This window comes from Crinia signifera, chromosome 9, assembly GCF_055691185.1.
Source record: "Crinia signifera chromosome 9, ASM5569118v1, whole genome shotgun sequence".
Taxonomy (NCBI): domain Eukaryota; kingdom Metazoa; phylum Chordata; class Amphibia; order Anura; family Myobatrachidae; genus Crinia; species Crinia signifera.
Window position 1 is genome coordinate 69,692,107 of NC_139225.1, and position 24,212 is coordinate 69,716,318.

General features: G+C 44.3%; 1 protein-coding gene and 1 long non-coding RNA gene across 2 annotated transcripts in view; one reads left to right on the forward strand and one right to left on the reverse strand.

Moving 5' to 3' along the window:
* ARR3 (arrestin 3) overlaps positions 1–16,870 on the forward strand; it is a 34,393-nt gene extending 17,523 nt beyond the window's left edge. Inside the window, exons 11-15 of the mRNA XM_083159148.1 lie at positions 4,263–4,400; positions 4,588–4,671; positions 7,227–7,250; positions 13,572–13,627; positions 16,636–16,870. Coding sequence (XP_083015274.1) covers positions 4,263–4,400; positions 4,588–4,671; positions 7,227–7,250; positions 13,572–13,627; positions 16,636–16,733 — 400 coding nt within the window. The 3' untranslated portion in view covers positions 16,734–16,870. The remainder of the gene's footprint in view (positions 1–4,262; positions 4,401–4,587; positions 4,672–7,226; positions 7,251–13,571; positions 13,628–16,635) is intronic.
* LOC146035609 (uncharacterized) overlaps positions 1–24,212 on the reverse strand; it is a 35,697-nt gene that overhangs the window by 11,041 nt on the left and 444 nt on the right. The window contains exon 2 of the long non-coding RNA XR_014460685.1: positions 4,252–4,393. This is a non-coding gene — a long non-coding RNA (uncharacterized LOC146035609). The remainder of the gene's footprint in view (positions 1–4,251; positions 4,394–24,212) is intronic.

Here is a 24,212-nt window from a genome sequence, read left to right on the forward strand (position 1 = left end):
TAACTCTCTCTGCACATTTTACATCAGCCCCAACTGCAGTGCACATTGTTTTGTCTATTAGAGAGAGAATTTGCTTTTGCAAGTGAACCAGAATCAGGCCCATTGGGTGTTAGGGGTGCACAGGCACACAGGGCTGGATTAAGGGGGTAGGGGGATCAGTACCCCTGGGCCCCCTCTAACTAAGGCCCCCTGTGGTCAGCATGGATTTAACTTTTTTTTTTTTTTAGCTAAGGGTTTTGTGCTTGGCAGTGGGGTAGTGCTGCAGCTTCATCTGCCAAAGTGACATTGATTAATAGTGCTGAGCATCGGGAGTCAAGGCACACTGACTGCACAAGTGTGCAGTGCATTACTGGGAGTTGACCCATGAGACTTTGCACAATAGGTCAGAGGTCAGTGGCTGAGAAGCTTGTGCTGAGCTCTGATTGATGGAGCTCATCACATGCTTCTCAGACCCATTGAAAACAGCAATGGCCTCATCATGGGAGGGTTTTTAATCAGAGGCAGAGCTGAGCCTGTGAGGTCTCAAACAGAGTAATGTACAGAGGGACAAACACAGACTTTTCATGTGGTATGTATGTATGTATGTGTATGTATATGTATATATATATATATATATATATATATATATATATATATATATGCTGGCTGACCTCCAAGGAGCACACACATTGAGTTGGAGAGGGAGCTATTTCATTTGTTTTTCTATGTACAAAAAAAATGGACTATAACTTGTGAAGTTCATCTTGATATCATATAGGGGATATATCAAATATAACGGAGTTCAATCTTTCACCATCAGATTATTATAAGGCTGATACCCAACCATATGATGTAGAGCAGGGGTGTCAAACTCAAATTCATCGGGGGCCGCATCAGCAGTTTGGTCACCCTCAAAGGGCCGCTGTATAATAATAATGCAATGACACCACAGGCTGCTCCCGCTGTATAATAATAATGCAATGACACCACAGGCTGCTCCCGCTGTATAATAATAATGCAATGACAGCACAGGCTGCTCCCGCTGTATACTATAACAATAGTAATGCCATGACACAAATTATTATACAGGGGGAGCAGCCTGTGGTGTCATTGCATTATTATTATACAGAGGGAGCAGCCTGTGGTGTCATGGCATTACTTTTATATTATACAGGGGGAGCAGCCTGTGGTGTCATGGCATTATTATTATACAGGGGGAGCAGCCTGTGGTGTCATGGCATAATGCCATGACACCACAGGCTGCTCCCCCTGTACAATAATAATGACACCACAGGCTGCTCCCCCTGTATAATATAAAAGTAATGCCATGACACCACCACCAGATATATTGTTTTTTTAATGTAACTTACTGTATTTTTTCCCTCAGGCTCCTTTACTGCTGCTGTGGCTCAAGTAATTTCAGTTCCACTCTCTGCGCCGCGGCCTGTCCTGCTGCGGCCCCCCGACTCGGCCTGCCTTCCTTCCTCTCTGCAGACACGTAGGTGGGAGGCGTCATTGTCATGACGTCCCCACCCAGCGTCTGCCACTGCCTCGATGTGAGGGAACAGGCTGCCGGGCCCTCCTCCACGTAGCCATGGAGGCCGGCGGCCATGTTCCTGTGGCCGCAGACATCTTAAAAGACCACAGGAACATGGCCGTCGGCAGTGCAAAAAAACCTCTCAAAAAAGAGAATAAAAGGTGAAGGCTGGCGGCGGCTGCGCGGGCCACATGACGAGGTCTGTCGGGCCGGATTTGGCCCGCGGGCCTTGTGTTTGACACCCGTGATGTAGAGCCTTCCAATAGAAGATATCTCCTTTCATTGTTATAAACATTTGAAGATTCTATACTCCAGATTATGATCCCTTTGGCCTAAGACCGGCATTAATACCTTGAAGATTTTAAACCCCTGATGAAGTCCCTAACCGGGATGAAATACGTTGGGTATTGATTACAGCTCTTTAAAAATAAAAAAATCATTTCTGAAAATAATAAATGCATTTTTCTATACATTTTAATTATTTTACTCTATTGAATTGTTTTATGGACATTACATAGCGCAATTTTGGAGATATAGTACATACAGGAGGCGGCACTCGTCAAAATAAGCACGCGATAGGCAGGAGTACTTCAATGTTTCGAACTTTACTAGTAAAGATCGAAACGTTGAAGTACTCCTGCCTATCGTGTGCTTATTTTGACGAGTGCCGCCTCCTGTATTATGTACTATGTGATCCCCGAGGGGAATTGGATGGCACCAGCACGGTTGACTGCAAGTTGAGGACGTGCTGCTTGATCACCTGGTAATATATATATATATATATATTATCTCGTTCTTTGGCACCTTGATAAAGTGGCAACACAGCGCCACGAAACGTTGGTTATTCAAGCCTGACCGTGTGTTTATTTGCTGCGAGTGCCGCCGTCCCCCTACACTGCATTAACTTGTTTGCGGCTGGATTCTAAGTTTGGAGGGCACCGCTATTTACAATATTTTACCTCTTTCCCTGCTGGGATCTGTGCCAATTGGGAGTGCTGCCTAACCCCCCACTATATATATATATATATATATATATATATATATATATATATATATATATATATATATATATAAAGAGCTGGAGACCGGCACACTCACTTGCACAGACGCTTGTATTCTGCTAGGCTGGGTGCCCCCACTGTAATAATTGTATAGACAGTAGTTTGGAGGTGCGGCACTCCCCGCAAATTAACAGGACATGAAGCAGTTTAAAGGCAACGTTTCAATGTCTTTATTACGACATTTTCATCAGGCTAACATGACAAATGACAGGAACATACCTTTATTCACCTCCGTGCAATAAGGACAGCGTGTCTCCCCGCCTCCCACTTAGTGGGCGCATAGGAATGTCGTCATCCCGCTGGTGTATCGTGCAACCATCACCATGGGAACACTAAACAACAGAACAGATACAGACAATACAATGATATCTATTGTCTGTTGTTTAGCGTTCCCATGGTGATGGTTGCACGATACACCAGCGGGATGACGTCATTCCTATGCGCCCACTAAGTGGGAGGCGGGGAGACACGCTGTCCTTATTGCACGGAGGTGAATAAAGGTATGTTCCTGTCATTTGTCATGTTAGCCTGATGAAAATGTCGTAATAAAGACATTGAAACGTTGCCTTTAAACTGCTTCATGTCCTGTTAATTTGCGGGGAGTGCCGCACCTCCAAACTACTGTCTATATATATATCTCCCCCACCCTGCAGTTACCCATTGACCAAGTTTATACTGCCTTTACTCTGTGTTTTGACAGTGTCATATTGTCCTGTACAGTTTGCAGACAGTAATGACAAGTGGGAGGGTGCCCCTCTGTCTAAAGTGACTTGTGCCCCCCAAAGGCTTAATCTGCCCCTGCAGGCACACCCTAATTAATGCTGTGCACACCCTTATGAACATCTCCCTGTGCTGCGCACGCCTATGACGCTCACCTAGCTATACTATTAGTTTGTAGTACAGTGACAGAAGGCATTTAATATGCCTGGCAGGCATTTAAACCCTTAGGACTTGATTTAGAGGCACATGCCGGTGTTCACATAGTTGGAGCAATTATTTGCTCCTACACATGCATAAAACATTCAAGAACCCCTATGGCACATGTATTACCCTGTGCACACAAAGGTGCTGTTGTGTATAAGTAGATGGCATCAGAAATGTAAAGGGGTAAGCGTTCTTGGATGGTGAATGGGGTATGTCCTAGTGTCCTGGGAGTGTCATGGGTATGTCAGTACAAGTGGACTGCGCCCTAACACCCACAGCCATTTAAACAAAGGCCATGTTCAAAGGGAGACAATAAACCTGCCATAGGCAAGGACAAGTCTAACTAGTACAAGACATATGCGCTGATGATGGAGTATCTGAAAGTGGGTGTCTCCTTGCTTGTATTTTCAGATGTAGATATGTACACAAGGGTAACCCTGAAAGTAACATTTGCATATTATTGCTTCTATGACTCAGACAACTCATGCAGTGCAGATGCGGCAGTGACCACCCCTGAGTAAGAATTAGGGTGAGTCAGCTAACACTGGAAATACAGGGTTAATGCTGAAATCAGTTTTTACTGGTGAAATTGATGATTAGTCTTGTTGTGGGTGGAGTTAGGGTGTGTTTTGTGCTCGTTAAGGCTGGCTGAAACATTCTGGTTCATTTATTTGAGCGGTGCTACATAGTGTTACATACAGTGCAGCTCAACTTTGGGAAACCTGGGTGTATTTCATAGTAGTATCTCACCTTTTTTATAGTGATACGGTAGCAGCAAATTCCTCGTTCACCCACACATATTCGGTGACTCCAATGTTGGCCAATAATCGGGAGAAACGTGGTCTGGCGCTGGATGGAAAACTGAAGCACGGGGACACCAACCTGGCATCATCTACAGTGTAAATATGAACCTCATTATTTGCACAATGTCAGCTATACATTTCATATATGTTTTTAGCTTTATACATTACATCTATTCTATTAATAATATTCATCCAATATATCTCATATTTATTAAATACAACTACACTTATTGTTTTTCGGATTCTAGGAATAACCTTCTTGGTGTTTTTTTTTTTTTATCAGCATGCGCCCAGGGATGGATAAGGAAGTGATGGGAATCCTGGTGTCATATAAAGTGCGAATTAATTTGATGGTGTCCAGAGCAGGGTATGTGACCTATAACCTCACAAAAGTGACATTTGTGGCCCAATTCCATTTGTCTTTTCTTTCCTTATGTTTTGTTTCCTTTGTGGAGGTTACTGACACAATCCTTAAATGTTGCTTCCTAAACGCATCATAATGACATCACTGTAGAAATTAATTTGTATTTTTCAAGCTATTTTTGGAATATTGGGTGCTCATATATCGGCAAGGTGATGCGGTCTCTAGGTTTACAAGCTTTAGGTCGACAGTCATTAAGTCGACCACTATAGTTCGCCAGTCACTAGGTCGACACATAAAATAGGTTGAAATGAAAAAGTTTCCCAAAAAAGGTGGTTTTTCATACTTTACTATCCAAATGGGCATAGAGTTAGAATATAATAGTGCATGGCGAGTGAAGCGTGCCCTGCGAGGGGACGAGGTACAGTACACTTGAGTTGACATAGACATAAAAAAAACATGGAAAACTCATTTCAACCTTTTCATGTTGACCTAATGCTTGTGTCGACCAAATGACCATGTTGACCTAATGCATGTCGACCCATTTTTTAATGTGTCGACCTAGTGACTGTCGACCTATAGTGGTTGACCCAATGACTATCAACCTAATTTCCGTTGACCCTATGACCCATACCCTCAGTAAGTACAGAGTAAGCACTTAGAGATAGGGTGCTCTTTCCTTGTTTATTCCTTCTAGCACTATCTGTGACACCAGTCATGCCTTACCACCACAGGCAACTCTGATACTGTCTGTTTGCTAACTATAACATAATCAATGTTATACAGTTACTGTATCCAATGTATTTATGGGGATATATATACAATTGACTTGTGGTTAGGATGCTGTTGTTCAGAATATTGACGCCAGCATTCCGATGGAGGGGATCATGATGGTTAAGGTAAATATACCTTCCCTCCACCTATCCACCCCTAACCATAACCCTCTCCCCGTAGCCTAACCCTAGTCCCCCCTCCCCAGCAGCCTCATCTTAACCCTCCCCACCGGTGCCTAACCCTTTCCCCAATATTCCAGGGCCCAGACCTAACCCCCATACCCCACAGCCTAACCCTAATCTTTCCCTTTCCCCAAAATCTAAAGCTGGCCATACATCAGAAAGATATTGTACCCAATCATACAATCTCAATTGATTGTAAGATGGATTGTATGCAGATTGTGTGCACATCTTGTGTACACAATCATACAATCAATCATAAGATGGATTGTATGACTGATTGTATGATGGATTGTGTGTAGATTGTGTGTCCAAAAACCACCAAGGACTGCTGGGGATTTCAAGGGAAATTGTACACAATCATGAGTGCAATCGATCTTAAGATCAATCTTTCTGATGTATGGCCAGCTTAACCCTAACCCGCTCCCTGTCCTAAACCTAACCCGTGCTGGCATTCTTACGTTTGGCATCCTGGCAGTTGGCATTCGTGTGCCGGCATCTTCATTGATGTCGGGATTCTGGCACCTGTCTCCTGGCAACAGTCGGGATAGCAGAGTCGGTGTTATGAACACCAGCATCCCGGCTGCAGGGATGCTAAACTCAAACCTATTTAAATATACTGTAGCCATCTAAATGGCCATGACACGCCTGTGTTTACCAGACCACTCCCCATTGCCATCCCAAACACTGTGTTCTGTCAATTTGCTCCATGCGCGTTCTCACTGCAGTTTAGGCTCATGCGCAGTAAGAAAACATTCACCGATGTGCGTACATTTGAGACAGCATCTAAATGCACTATGTGCATTTATTGTATTAGATGTAGGAAAAATCGACAGCAGAAGAATCAGATTGCATAGAGCAAGCTAAAATTATTACAGTAACCTTTTCTTACCTATTTTTTGTATCACAGGGGTAGAGGGGGTCAATTCACGTAGGGACCTAACTACCTGAGGGCCTCACCCATTCTTCTAATGTCAGGTTCAAGACAGTGCACTCAAGTTATACATTGTCACTCTAGTTAAACATGGGTCTTCAAACTGTGGCCCTCCAGATGTTGTGAAACTACAAATCCCAGCTTACCTTGCCACAGTTTTAACACTCCCTTATAGCAAAACTGTGGCAAGGCATGCTGGGATTTGTAGTTTCACAACATCTGGAGGGCCGCAGTTTGAAGACCCATGCTAGTAGCAGGTCAAATACATGATAGGAAAATAATGGGAGCTGTTTATGATCCGATGTTGTTAAAGCACGTGTGTAGATCCTTCTGGGCCCCTTCCTCTCCAGCCAGCAGTTCTGTAGACCCTGGGTGCAAGGGGACCCTAGTGCTGTCCCATAGTCTACTGCTCATGCCCAGGAAAAATGTCTCCTGTACCATTTTCCTGGTAATTCCTGCAGCGCTGCGGGCAAAGGACTCCAGAGGGCGAGTATTGTAATAAATGAGTGCAGGCTGTGCAGCGTATGCCCCCTTATTTTTTTTGTTGTTATACTGGTGCATAGAAAAAAAGTAATTTATTATTTTCTATCACACTGCTCCAAGCCATACTTGCGAGTTGTTATGTAGACAAACATCTGTCTTCTTGCATAACTGATCTTTATTTTATTTTCCAGCATCCTCGGTGACCTCACCTCAAGGTAATTCAAATAAATAAGAAATAAACATATTCATATTATGTGCCCTTTGAGGAAGAATTTTAAAAAGAGTAAAACATATTTAAGTCAAAACATTTAATTTGCATACAAATACAGTAGCGTTGGTTTACATAAGACCCTTAGGGCTGGATGCCCTGTCCCCGCTCCCATGCGAGTCCGCCTGCGGAATCCATATGTTTCTGCCAATGGACACTCAAACATCATTGCAGCTCGCTACGACTGTGGGTGGTAAGCTGAAAGTACAAGAAAAGTCACCTGTTTGGGTGCTCAATCTGGCTTTTCTCATTGTGCCCTAAACACTTTTGCGCGCATTATCAATCAGAAATTGCATTCGCCCCGCAATCTCCCTCACTTTGGACAGGAGATCAGGGTGATATGACATTAAAATCGATACCTTAGAGTCACAGTTGATGAGTTCTTCTACCTTCAGTCAACCACTGTTCCTATAGAGCTATGTTCACCAGTACTTAGGTAACCGCCAGGAACGAACAGTAAGGGCTTATGTATCCAATCCAGTTATATGGGTACGAAACAGAAGAAGACAAGAAGGAGCTTACTTAAGATGGATTTCAGAGCAGCACTATCAGCTCAGGATGGCTGGATTGCAGAGCAATACCAGCAGGCAAGGATGGCGGAATTTCAGAGCAGCACTGGTATAAAGGATCCCTCATTGCTGGACTTCTGGAAGATGACATAAACTATGCACACACGGTATAGGATGGTAGTTGCTGTGCAGGACTGCTGGCAGATGACACGGACCATGTACTGTATGCACAATATCACTGTTCCAGTTGGTAATTACCATGCAGGACTTCTGACAGATGATACAGCTCAGGTACACAAAATTTCACAGTATAGGATAGTACAGGACTTCTGACAGATGATACAGATCAGATCAGGGCCAGACTGGCCATCTGGCAAATGCCAGAAGGGCCGATGGCCATGTGGGCCAAATTTGTCCTGCTCAAGCGGGCACTTAATTTGCATAATTGCATCATGCCGTGACTGATTGGCGCAGGAGGGGGGAGTGTTGAGCCTCGCTGCTCCGGAATCTCCAGAGGAGGTGGGGCATGTTGCAGTGTCAGGCAATGCCCTGCCTCCTGACAGTCCTGCAGCCCGTCCAGCTCTCCACTTCCCCCAGCTCTCTGACTGGACTGTCCTTCTGACTGCACTGATGTCTCATAGGCAGGGGCGTAACTAGACTTTTATGGGCCCCATAGCACCATTTTTGAAAGGGCCCCCCAGCAATCCTCCAGAATGATGGGGGGGGAGGGGCATGTTAGGGTCAGAATAGAAGAGAGGGATGACAGAATAGAAGGCAGGACAGACAGGAAAGTGGTGTGTGTGTGTGTGTGTGTGTGTGTGTTGGGGGGCAATAGATATATGAGGGGGACACTGGGTGGCAGAGTGTGAGTCCTATGGGGGTCTTTGAGCAGATGGGGCCACTGTACGGGATGGGGAAGGGGGTAATATATTTGGAGGGCACTGGCCTGGATGGGAAGAGGGGCAGTAAAATGGGGATGGAAGGGGCAATCACTAGTCTGGGAAGGAGGGGACACTGTGCGTGGGGCACTGTAACTGTGGCTGTGGGCTAGAACAGGGCAGTGGGATGGGGTCAGTTATCCCACCGGGAAAAGAAGGAGGGGGCCGGGTGACAGACACTGGGATGGGGGGATTGGGGGGGCACTGTGCTAAAAAAAGGGGATTGTTAGTTAGATAATGGGACACTGAGGTTGGGGTGACGGGGGATGGCAGCACTGACCTGGCCCATGCACATGCTGCTGCTTGGAGACTGCTGTGTCCGTCAGCTGTCACTGCTTACTCTCCTGCCCTCTGCGGTGGTGTGGTACAGATCGAGGGGGAGAAGAAGCAGATGTTGCGAGCCCCAAGCAGCCAGTATTGAATGGAGAGGCTGCTTGAGGAGATGGTAGTGTCTAGATCCCATGCAGTTTAGGTAATTTTCCCATCATGCCCTGGGTCCACGTATACCTGGAGGGGGAATATAAATCTGTGGCGAGCGAAGCGAGCCACCGTGCCCGAAGCGTGCGAGCGTAGCGAGCCCGCGAGGGTACAATGCTGCAAAAATAAAACAAAATAAACGACACCTACATGAATTACACATAAATTTAAAAACGTTGTGAGGGCATCTAACAACTTCCGCCCTCACTGAACGTCACTTCCTGTAAGCTATACTGCATGGGAACTAGTCTCTACCTTGAGGGAGATGGGTCCGTTCTCATGTGGAGGTCTCCTGCTCCCGATCAGCGTGCGGGGGCGGGCGTCGGTGCGGAAGTGGGGATGCAGACAGTAGCGGGACGCAGGTATCTCCAGTCCAGCAGCACCGGGGATAGGCGGACTCCAGTTCTGTTTACAGCCCCGCAGCCACCAGCAGTGCCGGGGTGACACCAGCGCAGGGGGTGGGCGGTATTCATTTCAGCGTACGAGCGTCTGTCAGCAGCAACGGATGTGGCGGGAGGGGACGGACTGCAGCCCTGATTGGGCTTACTACCACCAGCAGCGCCGTGGTGGGGGGCCAGGTTGATAAAAAAAAATACAAGAGGGTGCAGGGGATTGTCTGCTGGGTCCTCAGGCCCCCCAACCCCCGGGCCCCATAGCAGCTGCACCCTCTATAGTTACGCCACTGCTCATAGGTAAGAAGGGGGCAATTCCAGTGTGTTTATGTGCATAAGACTAATATGGACATATGTGGCTGTGTGTATATAGCCATGTGTGTATCTATGTGTATACACGTGTGTGTGTGTGTGTGTGTGTGTGTGTGTTGTGTGTATATAGGCATGTGTGTTCCTATGTGTATACATGTATGTGTGGCTGTGTGTACAAATGTGGGTGTATTTGCATATGTGGCTATGTTTATATAGCCATGTGTGTATACACAAGTGTGTGTGTAGGCATGTGTGTAGCTATGTGTAAACATGTATGTGTGTGTACAAATGTTGGTGTATGTGCATATGTGGCTGTGTGTATACATGTGTGCAATTTGTATGTGGCTGTGTTCTGGTATACATGTGTGTGTTTCCATGAGACCACACCTCCTTTTTGCCACGCAAGGGTCCCGCCTGCTTTAGGTGGGCATGTGTGCTCAAAATGCAGGGCCGATTTCTGGATCAGGTACACACAAGATTTCACGGTATAGGATAGTTACTACCTTGCAGGACTTCTGACAGTTGACACAGGTCAGTAATGCAAGATTTCAGTCTGGACAAAGCGACAAGCACCAGGAATTCTGTAGACATTAGACAGAACCAGAGCCAGTACAAATGGTACCAACAGTAGCTTTAAACGGCAAGTTCTGGCAGGGCAGAGAGCAATATACAGATAGCAGTGGTCAATCAGAAGGAGTGTGCTTATGCCTGTGTTCTAAACGTATATAGTTTGCAGCTGATGTGCTGCATGTGCATTTAAAATCCCCAGCGGCCACCAGGAGTCTCCGCTGCCTGGTGACCAGCGGGGAACCGCCGGCTGGAAGTTCAGGTAATCCCCCATCATCTAGCAACCACTGGGGCTCCAGCAAGGAGCAAGCTGTGGCAGCTTGCTACACCCAGTCACCCAGCAATGACGGGGCTTCCATGGGAGACAATAAACACACAGTGAGGTCTGGGGATCTCGCAGACCAAGCACGTAGAACAAGGTCTTGGGCCACCTTCTGACCAATCCATCGCTGGGGCATTTATTCATTCAATGAAAGCTTGATCCATCAGTTGCCAATGGAGGGAATGCTCGATCTTGTTGAAAAATAAAGTCATATGAATCTGCTTGCTGTAAATATTTGGGGAGCATATCATGTTTTGTCCTGTAACAATGTTTTCCTTGAAGAAAAGGGAACATAAACCTTGTCCTGAGACACAGCAACGAAGACATTCACCTTAGGGAAACTCCTTCACGCTCAACTGTTTCATGTGGGACCTGTACACATTTTTGCAGCCCTGCTGATTATCGAACTACCGCAAATGCGCACATTTCATAATGCTTGAGGTACCCTTGTGAACAAATCCAGCGATGGCCTTTCCACACAACTGTATGCTGGGTGATTGATAGGAAGCTGGTAGACAGCTACAGCAACAGCCTGTGATCTCTCTCATCTCTGTGTGTGCGAAGAGGTACCCACCCACTCAAATTACAGGGTTTATCTATTTATTTTGACGCGGACGTTACCATGCCCTTGTCCAGTGGCCATGCCCCCTTTATTTTACTGGGCCTAGATGACCTGTCGTCTCCCTTGCCTGTGGCAGCCATTCGAAACTTAGAAACCTCTTCTTTCAAATGGTCAGTGACTCATTTCCTGACTATGCTTGAGAACTAAAATCAATGTGTCATGAAATTGGTTCATTCTTTTTAAATAACCCTGTATTTTGATATAGTTTTATACAAAATGTTTTAAAATGAAGGATTCAATTGTTGAAATAAAAATAAATAAGAATTCACAGTTTCTGTCAGGGACACTTGCGTTAGATCCCTTCTGCTGCTAGCAGTTGGCACTGACTAATGCGGGCTAGAAGCATAGCGTTTATGCAGTCTTTCCCAAGGGAACCCACAAGGATACAATACATTAAAGCTCAATGACACGTGATGGCTCTTGAGAATTAAATTAAGTCAAAATAAAAATAGGGTATGACTACTGAAATATCTGCGGACTCTTATACTCAGTAAACATGGTAATGGGCTAAAGGCTAAATACTAATAAACTCTATGAGATGAAGTACTTCCAGGGACCACTAGAGGCCACTCGAACTCCTTTGTGTGCTAAAAGATGTCACAACAGAAAGTGAAAGCAATTTTTGCAGGGACACTGATATGTTTCAATCTTGCTGCATAAATGTAAGACCCACTAATTATGATAAAAACATGTTGAATAGCTGCTGCAGTACTGTACAACCCCCTAGGCCTGAAATGTTATAAAGGAGTGTTACCCAAATATCTTTGAAACAAATTGCACTAAAGTCTTTGAGTTCAGTTAACTTGACTACAGTGGCTTCACTGTGACTGGCAGTGACTTTCTGATGTAAGTTCAACCTGCCAGTCACCCACAGTAAGGCAGTCCCGCTGGCTGGCATACCCTCCTTCTGGGACTGCCAGTCCGGGCTGCTATAGGCAGAGAGCTGGCTTCCGGCAGAACCCAGCACATATATTATATACAATGTATGTTTATATTTGCTAAGTGCACTATATGGTTGACAGTGCAGCATGGTGAGCATAGCAAGCCATGCAAGGGGGCACCGTAAACTTATTTAGGGTCCATGTGCTGAAATTTACTTGACACCAAAAAACTTAAAAAACTCATATCAACCTTTTCATAAGTAGATCATATTCACGTTCAACTTTTGCCTATGTAGACCTTGTGCATTCCAAAAATTTGGGGTTGACCTTAACTCTGTTGACCTGCTCCCATAAGCCACATGAAGCACCACTGCAGATCTGCACTCTGTTTAATATAACTTTCTATACAGTTTAGAGTGGTGATTTTCAACCTTTTTTACCGTGCAGCACACTACATAAGATTTTAAAATTCGCACACCATGAGATCCCCAAAGGGCAAAATACATTGGCCCCCACAAGAAAAAAACAAACCTATTGGCCCCCATATTAAAAACAATCACACTGGTCCCCACAGGTAACAAAAAATAAAATACAGTGGCCCTTTACATGAAAAGAAGAGACCAGTAAATAATACCCCTTTCAGACCGCACTTTTTACCCGTTATTTTGCATTTTTTTTACAGTTCTAAAACGGTAATTTGTGCAGTCTGAAAGGTGCAGAGTGAATTTACCAGTTCTATTGAACTGGTATTTCTAAACGGTAATAAAGCAGGGTCCTACCCGTTTCAGACCAGTTTTTTTTTTCATCCACTGTTTTCTATGGGTTAAAACGGGTTCAGTGTTGTGAAGGAACAAAAACTGCATTGAAATACCGTTTCAGGACAAAAACTGCACTGAAATACCGTTTAAATACCTGGTCAAAGCCAGTTTTGCTGTCTGAAAGCAGCATAACAGTTGAACGGGTGGTGGCTGTAAACTGGTTTGGACATCTCTAGATCTGGGGGCACACTTGAGAACAACTCAAGGTACACTAGTCTGCCACGGTACTGTGGTTGAAAAACACTGGTTTCGAATATGCTAAAGCATTCATGCATCCTTTTAAACAGCATTTGTCATGATTTTCTCTGATTTTATAGTTTTCTCGTAACTGATATAATATAGGATGAAGGGCTGCCGACTTGTACAATTGTAAGAGGCTAATGTGTATCATTTTTTGTTTTAATTCTAACATTTTCCTCTGGTTCCTTAGTGATGTAGCGGTGGAACTGCCACTTACTCTGATGCATCCCAAACCACCTGAGGGTGAGTCCAGATTCGGATATATTGAACATTTAAAACATGCTACTAAAGGGCCCCATAAACTACAATGATATGTCTGACCCTGAAGTTGGATGTGATTTCCCTTAAGGTGTCCATATAGTGGTGAGATGTATCTCATCAATTGGTTCCATGCGTTTTGCTTGCAATGTGAGCGGGTCCTTCCCGGGGGACAGGATCGCATATGATACATTGTATGTATGTATATGGTCCTTTTGCATACAATGTATCACATGAGATCCTAGCAGGGGCTACGGGCTGCGAGAAATATTAAGGGAAGCCAGTGAAATCTGCGATTGAGATGCACGGGAGTGCACCTGGCATCGCAATTGCACCAAAACCACTTGCGATGTGCCAGTTTTCATGAGATCCGTCGCAGCAATGTATCGCAATCTCATGAAAAAAGACCATATTGCACTAGTGTATGGGGGCCTTTAAACTCCCCTGGACCTTCCCGGTAGTAATTCCATCCAATTTTGTACTTTGGTGTAATTTTTGCAGAAGATATATCTCATTCGATTGAGCAAGCCAAGATAAATCCCCACCTGCAGTGCACATGGTCCATTAAAGGAGTTTGCTTTTGCAAACCAACCAGAATCATCCCTAATTACTGAGAGAGGGTAACGTAGGTGCCCTCCCAGACAATGTCAGGTGCACATGTGTAGTCAGCAGGCCTCGCATGTGTTGTATCACTGCAGTGTCCCCACAAAGAAGAGAAGAGACATGTCCTACACATTACAGGTATGTTTCCTTGTTTGTGTTTTTAAATCAAGTAATTCTTATTGATCATTTTTTGTATACACACAAAGGTAAAATAAAAAAATTAAAGTACAGTTAAAAAAATGAACAATGGTACATTGTCTAAATATTTGACGTATGTGTGACATTCGAGTATACCTGAGTGGCATATACTATGATAGGTTCTTTGAATGAGTAGTGGGGGGCATTGCATGGAGGCGATCAGCTGCAGTAAATTCCGATGACTAATTGATCGGGATGGGGTCTTTTGCTTGTGTTGACCTTTTGACAATGTCGAACATAGATTGTTGGCTTATTGACTGTCTAACTAGACATTGTCAACCTACCATCCAGATCCCCTTGTTGAACATCAAGATATAATATGTTGGACTCTTAACACTGAATGACTTTGCGTACATTTTATCCAGGAATATTAACATTATGGTTTTTTTTCTCTCTCATTTTGCCGGAATATTTGAAACGGAAAGTTACAACAAGGTATGTAGAAACAAATTATCCAGTGTTTTTTTCCTATGATTTTTCAACTAAATTTATATTATATAAATGGCACATTCTGACTTCAGAACATGGCAGTCATGCATTCTACAGACCTTCCTAGCTAGTCAAGCTTTATATATATATATATATATATATACATATATATATATATATATATCAGGGTTGCCGACCCTCCCAGAATTTCCGGGAGTCTCCCGAAAATCGGGTACCCCCTCCCGGCCCCCGGAAGGGTGGGCAACCCTCCCGGATTCAGGGGGGACCCCCGGATCGCGGCATTAAAATGCCGCAATCCTCGGGTCTCAGAGGAGGGGGCGAAGCTAAAACGGCACAATCGTGTCATTTTAGCCCCGCCCCCTCCATGGAGATCCCTGAATTCGCTGCTTTTAACAGTATGGGGCGGGGCTTAGTGATGTCACTCGTAAGCCCCGCCCCCTGAGCGGCTGCTGAAACTCTCCTCTCCGGGCTTCTCCCGGAGAGGAGAATGTTAAAGTCGGCAACCCTGATATATATATATATGTGTGTGTATGTGTGTGTGTGTATATATATATATATATATATATATATATATGTATATGGCTATTGTTAAGGCTTAGATATAAAATATATCAATTAAATATAAAGGCACATAATGGGCTTTCTAATAGCTTTACCGGAGGCTTTTAAATTAGCCCCCCCACCCCCCCCCCCCGATGCCAGCAATTATCGGGAATATGCATAATCTGTGAAAAAGCAGCTATTGGAGCAGCGATTGTATTTTTTTTTTCTGCTGATGAAAATAGGCTCTAATCGAATACCACAATAATGACCATCGTTAATAAATCACAATATCAGTCTATTTTTATCATTAGAAAATGGATAGCATCTAATAAATATTCAATATTTGGTTCAAAGCCCAGCCTTCTATAAAATGTGCATCTTGAATGCATTATGTATCTGGAAAATGTAACAATTTCAATGAAATACTTATTCAAAAGCAGGCAAGTAGGACACATGGAAATTTAGCTTTACCTCAAATATAAATGCATCTAATGTAAGTGAGGATACTGTATACTCTGGAATGTCAATGTATTGATTGTATGATTGCCATTGTATTGACTGTATGCAATGCTTGGTCTCCAAATTCTGTCTATATCACATATATTAGCAAATATATCCCATATTATGGTATAATGTAATCCTTATTAATGATTATAAGAATAATATAAGTATTCGTGGAGTTCTGTGACCACAGAAAGGTCAAATGCCAAATGCTTTTTTACAGGTATCTCAAAGTCTACATCTAATATGCTAAATTGTTTAAAGTAGGGAATAATTAATCCTTATAAAACACAAATCCTCCTCGTAAACCTAGAAGTAATTTCTGCAATTTACCAATTGTAAGCAATGGCATTAGGATAAGGTGTTAAATCTTGAAAGGAGAGAACACACACATAATTGTATATTGAAAGATTATTAGCCAGCAGCAACAATCATTGTGTTTCTTCTTTCTGATGTTTGAGATGTTCTGTAGAAGTTAGGACTCACTAAGATTGGCCTTACTAAGAAAAACAGTCCATCAATATGTACAAGTTAGGACATGGAACACAAAAATGATATAATAGAGTGCACTGATCTGGGCAAAGCAATTAATACCATCTTATAGGCATTCTGCTTCCTAGCATCATCTTTATTCTTCTATAGCTCTGCTCACAAAGCTTTGTCTGTGATACACTAATATGTAACCCTGTTCTGTCAACCAATTACCAGCGCGGAGGACGTGGTGATTGAAGAATTTGCTCGACACAAGCTGGAAGGAGAGCAACAAGATGATGAGGAGGAGGAGGCGGAAAAAAGTTGACCTGATTTCCCTTACTTGTGGAGAACTCTCTCCTACTGCACATCATGCACTCCTGTTACCTTTACTTGAATGATTACAACATTATAGAGTCATGTCTAACTAGGATTTAACCTAATCAGTTTATTTCAAAATGAATAAATCAGTCAGACATTTAAAACAATAAAATAAATAAATCTACATTTTAACATATTTCTATGCTTGTCTTGTCTGTTCAGTGACAGATTACACTGGCTAGATAATGAAATGTTTGGTTATCTTCTCAATTATCAAACTAACCACAGGTACAAATTCTCATAATGAAGTGGCAAAGTGAATATGGCTGATTGCCCACACCAAATACATATAGGACTGATTCTGAGTGGGGTGAAGACTCTTTTGACTCTGTAGTCCCTGTGGCTTTATGATAATCCCTGTTGTACAGTCTGTGTATGAAACCACTTTCAATGGCATGCCTGACAAAGCCCCCATCCAGTAACATGTAACATTGTGCATCTGAATAGCCCCTATCACCTTCCAGGAATGCCAAATACAGTTTCAATGCATGTCAGAGACTGCCTGTCCTAAACAGTAGTATGACTCTGTGCACAGGTGATGGAGATACATATGCAGTGTGATTTAGATGCATGTGCATAAAAAAACAATAACGTGCAGCACTGTGTCCAACATCAACTTGAGCTTAAAATCAGGCCCATAATGTTTGACATACAGAGCTAAACTGTACTTGTACTAGGTCAGGAGAGGAGGTCAATGGAGGACACTCTGTTGACCTCCACACATTCACTTGCAGTGATCACAAGAAAGGTAGAACTGGTGAAATCCAGAAAAACATTACTGTGACACAAAAGCTCCCAACAGCATCTATGATAATAATATCTACCCCCCACAATGTGAGTTTGTGAGGGTAGGGATTTCCAGACACTGTTCATCTAGCGTTACCATCCCTCAAGGTTCCAGGCAGCTCTTCTGACTTCCGGACATGTGTGTGCTATATTAGTAACTGTTAAATAATAAATCATTTCAGGGAAACATTCATATGAGTGTGAGGCCTCAACTAGAAATGTTGAGGTACTATAACAACACAGGGTGCTTCTATTCCATGTATGGTACCTTTCTGTTTAAGATATTCTGGCGCACCTAACATTACAAAGTGTGTTTGGGGAAGGGGTCCTTATATTACAACCATAATTAATGTACCAGTTCATGAAGAGATGATGGATTAGAGAGGATTAGAGGGGCTTATTTTGCTGCTGCGCTAACGTATATATCTATCATATACACTATAAATGACAAGAGTGATTGGACACTGACAGCAAATAGATCAACAAGATTTTATTGACCTTTGAAGGTCCTTATTGAGTACTTTGAAGGTCCACCACATGCAGTGATCATTGCAGACAATGTCCCAGAGGTTCTCAATAAAGTTAAGAGCTGACCAGGCCATCCAGAATGCTGCATTTTCTGTATACAAGTCCAGCGTCAACCTGGAAAAATGACAGGTGGCATAGTTGCCCTGATAAATGCATTTGTTATTTCCATAGAACTGCCACAATGTAGGGAACACAATTTGATTAGAGTTAATTAGACCATGCATTACAACTAGTGGACCCATGCCAAACCAGATGAAAACAGCCCCAAAGCATAACATCACCTTCTCTATGCTTTACTGTAGGTATGGTACACCCTTGCATCAGATGTCAGTGGCATAGCTACCATGCAGCAGACCCCGCGGCGGCTTGGGGGAGTGACGCCAGCGGGGTCTGTGGTGAGCGCCCGGTGCACTGACATTAGGGTACCGCTGGCTGAGCTGACAGTCAGTGTCAGTGACACTGCCAGCAGGTGATCTTTTTCTACAGAGCCCCGCTGGAAGTTGTAACACCCAGCTTGTAGCGCTATTTGCTGGCAGGACAGGAAGCGCTGCTGAATTTGAAAAGACTGGCGGGACGCTGATTGGCTTAATTCTCTCAGCCAATCAGCGTCCCGCCAGTCTTTTCAAATTCAACAGCGCTTCCCTCCCCGCTGGCACATAGTGCTACAATCTGTCCACCACCTAAAAATATTTTGGCTTGGAGGAGCAAACTTTATTATTACGCCACTGTTAGGCATTCTCTCTGCAATTGCCAAACCCAAACACGTCCATCTGATCTGAAACGTGTAAATCATGATTTGTCATAACACTCACAGTCAATGTTCCACTGTTCCACTGCCTAGTTTTTGCTCTCTATACACTATAAACCATTAGAGATTCTGTTTACAAGTGTATGGGCCTTGCTACAAAGTGTTCTTGTTAAAATCAACACAGTAAAGCTTGCCATACGTCTACAGATTTATTGTCAGATTGGGCTGGTTGGAACAAAAAACTGATAATATCTGAATTACAGTTTGTCAGTTTTCCAGCATTTCAAAGCAAATGGTGAACTGTCATTTGATCTCATCCATTACCAGGTTTTTGTTTCAACCAGACAGATCAGACAATCAATCTGTAGATGTATGGCCAGCTTAAGTGTCCGTCTAGTACCCGTGTGCAATGGCATGCATTGGAAGACCCGTGTTTTTTGTAGCTTCCAGGTGAGGTGTATTCCTGCAATGACTGTACTTCTTTCATGCATTAATGACAAAATACAGAGAATTTAGTGACCTACTTAACATCTGCAATGCTTCTTACACTAATACATATACCTCCGACCGAGCAGCAATTTTCAAGCTCAGTTAGCTCCTTCCAGCAAGCAACTTCACTAGCAAATGATCTAATCAGTGCCACTCTACCCATTGTCTACCTTCACAAACACATTTCTGGTGGAGGTGCAGACCAATCTGCTTGTCCAATCACTTTTGTCTACATAGTGTAGAAGATTCAGGAGAATGACTGAAATGATGAGTTGCGCTATAGAGGGTGGCAAGGTGGGTGGTTTCCATGGAGATTGCAAAACAGATTAACATTTATCAAGTAGCACCAAAATTGGAAGAGACTCCAGATATTAATAGCTCATTTTCTGTTAAAACAGCTCAAATGTCATCTTGTACAATAAAAACATTATGCACTCCAAGAACATTACATGTAGCCTGCAATAAACAAGGATACATTTCAACGCACACAAGTTATGACCCAAAAAGTGAATATATATATATATATATATATATATATATATAATATAAAACAAGTGAAACTAAGCGCCACATATAATTGCTGGGTTTCCCAGCTGAAATGAACTCTGAGATAATCACAGCAGTTGAGAACGGCACCAGAGTCTATATAAGTTTCAGCAGCAACTTTTCTTGGATTGGGGAACCTCTGGGATCCACAGAGGGAAGATCTAGACAGAATTGGAAAGAAAGGTGCGCTCTATAGTGCATTAAAAGGCGTTTAATCGGATAAAACACAATATCCTCCCAGGTACTTTACAAAAAAGCCTTGTACCAAATGTATTAACGCTGTGGACTGGGTACCACAAGTTTTGACATATAAGCCAAAGAAAAAGCTGCTCACATTACAGGAACAAGGTCCGCCCGAAATCCCTCGGATAATCCGCCAGGCTGGATTGCCTTGCAGGTAAACGGAGGGGGGGGGGGGGGTGTCCCGGGACAACAGACTCCTGGAGAGCGAACGAGCTATAGGAACAAACACCGGTGGGAGACATAGGCCACGCCCTGACACGTGTCATCACATGGACTTCGTCAGAGGGCGTCTATATATATATATATATATATAGTTTTTAGTGTATGTCAATGAGGTTATTGTCATGATGACGGGCCCCGGCCCGAAACGCAGTTGACATACAGTAAAAACTGTACTATAAAAGCGCCTGGAGTGACACCTATTTCTTGCCAAGTATCTATTTACCGGAGAGACCCTCCGGGAGACGGGCACCCAGGCCAAGGTCAATTGAGTGGAGCTGGTGGCAAAGTAAAGTGCCGGACCCTTGTTGTGGATTATATATATATATATATATATATATACATACATATCATAGTTGCCTACTTTCTGGCTGCCCGGTAGAGGGCAGACAGTTCAGTGAGGCAGGGGGGGCTGGGCCACTGATGGGGGGCATGGCCAACATGAATGTATCCTCGTTGCCATGCCCCCCCCCCCATGCAATGCTGGTATTTTGGGCATTGCATAGTGGGGGCGCGGGCTAAAATGACACAATTTGCATCATTTGCTACCATGGACCCCCCTGCCAAGGAGGCTGGGAGGGGGGTCCGATTTCTGGGACCCTCCCGGCCATTCAGGGAGGGTAAGCAACCTTGAGATATATATATATATATATATATATATATATATATGCAAGAAAAAAGAAAATGAAGCGCACCAGTAAGCAACAATTTTACTGATATACAGCTGACAAACATAGGTATAGGGTAAAGGAATAAAAACTTTCCATATGGAAGGGCGGTACAGCGATACCAGGTACAGATGAAACCCGACAGCAGTGATCAATTGCAGACGGAGCACCGGACAGCCAGTAACCAGCCACGACTTCCACAGGATCACAGCGGACCAAGCCAGGACGTCTTCAGCGTCAGGATACAGCAACCACGCCCAACGCCTTTCGACTACGGTCTTCATCAGTGTGGAGACAGGAGAGGGGGTCTTGATAAAGGCCTTACATAAGGCCGAAACGTTGATCATCCACCCACTGTTATGTGAACTTTTGCTGTGGTATGTATATTAAATCCACAAAGCATGAAAAGAGAAGTCCGGTGAGTGTGTCTTTTTACAAGCATATTGGATGTGTGGGAGCACCCGTTTGGGTACACCCTCTGGATTAGGACACCCCGGCAGGTGAAGTTGTAGAGGAGTGTGCTGCCCTATTTTGATAAATATATATATATATATATATATATATATATATATATATATATACATACATATAGTATCCCAAACGGATGTCACTCAGCAAATAAAGCAGACAAAGAAGATAGTATCTTTAGCCAACGTTTCAGGGCTTTGGCCCTTTTAGGGGGCAGCCATTTTGTCGTGTCATTTTTCATTACTGCAGGAGACGGAGCCCGGAGGCTATCTGTGGTGCCGGACTGAATGCGGTGGCGGCGGCATGCGGAGGGGTAAGGGGGGGTCTGACCAGAGTGCCAGGGCACCGGGGGCGCCCGCTGGCGCTTGCTCCCCCAAGCAGCCGCGGTGGCTGCCTTACGGTAGCTACGCCTCTGATGCCATCAAGGTCATCCCATATGCTGCTATGGACAGCCGATGATATGACCTGGTGCGCTAAACTATTGTGCAGAATGTGGTTAATGAACAATACGCTTCAATGTGTATCGCCAACTGACATATCTCCCTCCCAGGTGTAATGCCGAGCAACATACACATGGCTTGTGTAATGTGTACACTGTCTAAAGTCCCATACACGCTAAGCAATATTATTTATTTATTAACAGTTACTTATATAGTGCATACATATTCCGCAGAGCTTTACAGAGAATATTTGAACATTCACATCAGTCCCTGCCCCAGTGGAGCTTACAATCTGTATTCCCTACCACATGTACACACACACACACACAGACATTCCAGGGTTAATTTTGTCAGAAGTCAATTAAACTACCAGTATAATTTTGGATTGTGGGAGGAAACCGGAGTACCGGAGGAAACCCACGCAAGCACAGGGAGAATTTACAAACTCCGCACAGTTAGGGTCATGGTGGGGATCGAACCCATGACATCAGTGCTGTGAGGCAGTAATGCTAACTATTACACCGTCCGCTCACTATTGCTCATTTTAGCCCTTCTGGGTGATATCATTTATCATATTTCTTACTCTGTATGCTCAATATCATTAAGGATGTGAGCTCCCATGGGTCATTTCACAACACCCCCCTCATTATCTGTGCTGCATGCTCAATGTTGACAATATTGTCAATGATGCATGGTAGGAAAGAGGTGGGGGACATCACAAACGATATTGTTAAAGATTTCATTCAACTGGGATTAGAGACATATATCGTTAATGGTACTGACACTGGGGTATATATCGTCTCGTGCAGGGGTCCTCATACTATTTTGCTCTGGGATCCCATTAGACAAGAAAAATTATTACGGGACCCCAGCAAGTTACTGCAGAAGGTCATCACATCACATGTGTAGTCAGCAGACAGCACATACATGGCAGCATTGTGGAGGCATAAAATGATGTGAGGAGTCTAAAGGCCCCCATACACTACACAATTTGGGCCTGATTTCACCCGATTCTGGAGGATCGGGCCGAGAAATCGGGTGAAATTTCCCAAATTGCATAGTGTATGACATCCGATCTGATCCGATGCACGGTCCCGTGAGCATTGGATCACATCCGGAGGTCGGACGGTCTGCACATAAGGTAAATCTTGCAGCAGGGAGCGAGGTCCGATGGAGCGGGGACCGGAGATTAGGGTCCGGTCCGGGGAAGCTGCAGGCGGGGTAGCAGCAGGAGATGTAGCAGAAGGTGCGGACCGCAGAGCAGAGTCAGAGGGAGCAGCAAGCGGCGGGCGCCCTAACATACAATTTAACCGATTTTTCGGTACTTGTTTCCTAGCACGGCGCCCGTTGTGGTAGATTGAATACCTTAAGTTAAGGTAACTTAAGGTATGCAATCGACGCGATCTTCTGTCAATTAAGTGTTTTAATTGCCGGCAAGGAGAAAATCGCGTTGATCGCGTCCATCGCATGCCATTATAATGGCATGCGATGCGATCGACGCGATCAATGCGATTTTACATACGTAACAATGGGAAATGGGCCAATTGGCCCAATTTTTGATTGTATATGCACCTTCATGGGTTTTAAGTATGTGAAGTGTCCCCCCATTGTTAACGCCACCCCAAACCGGAGCGTGGCAAGCGCAGCGAGCCCGCGAGGGGCGGCGGTACGCCTCCTCCGACCTTTTCATACCCCCACTATCCACGTCGGCGTTTAGTTGATCTTCGTATCTTGACCCGAAGCGTGGCGAGCGCAGCGAGCCCCACGAGGGGATGCGTATACCTGTGAAGTTATGCGCGTCCCCTCGCGGGGCTTGCTGCGCTCGCCACACTTTATAAAATCAACTCCACTCCGACGTGGATAGTGGGGGTATGAAAAGGTCGGAGGACGCGTACCGCCGCCCCTCGCGGGCTCGCCACGCTTCGGGTTGACGTTCATCGTGGGGTGGCGTTAACAATGGGGGGCCATTTCACTTATGAGGGGGGGTATGCAATTAAAATCTGAGTTTTGGGGGCTTTTTACATTGGGCCCAATGTAAAATTGGGTCTCCGGGACCATTTTACATTGATTCCAATGTAAAAATCGCGTTGATCGCATCGCATGAGATTTGGTTGATTTTTTAGGTCCCGATGCTTGAGATAAAAATCGCTGGCGCCGTGCTAGGAAACAAGTACCGATTTTTCAGACTCCTTAAATCCCTAAGATTAGAAAAGTCATCAACCTGATGGTCAGCAACCTGGAGTCGCGACCCCATGCTCAGCAGGTCTGGTTTAGTGTGTATGGGGCTTTAG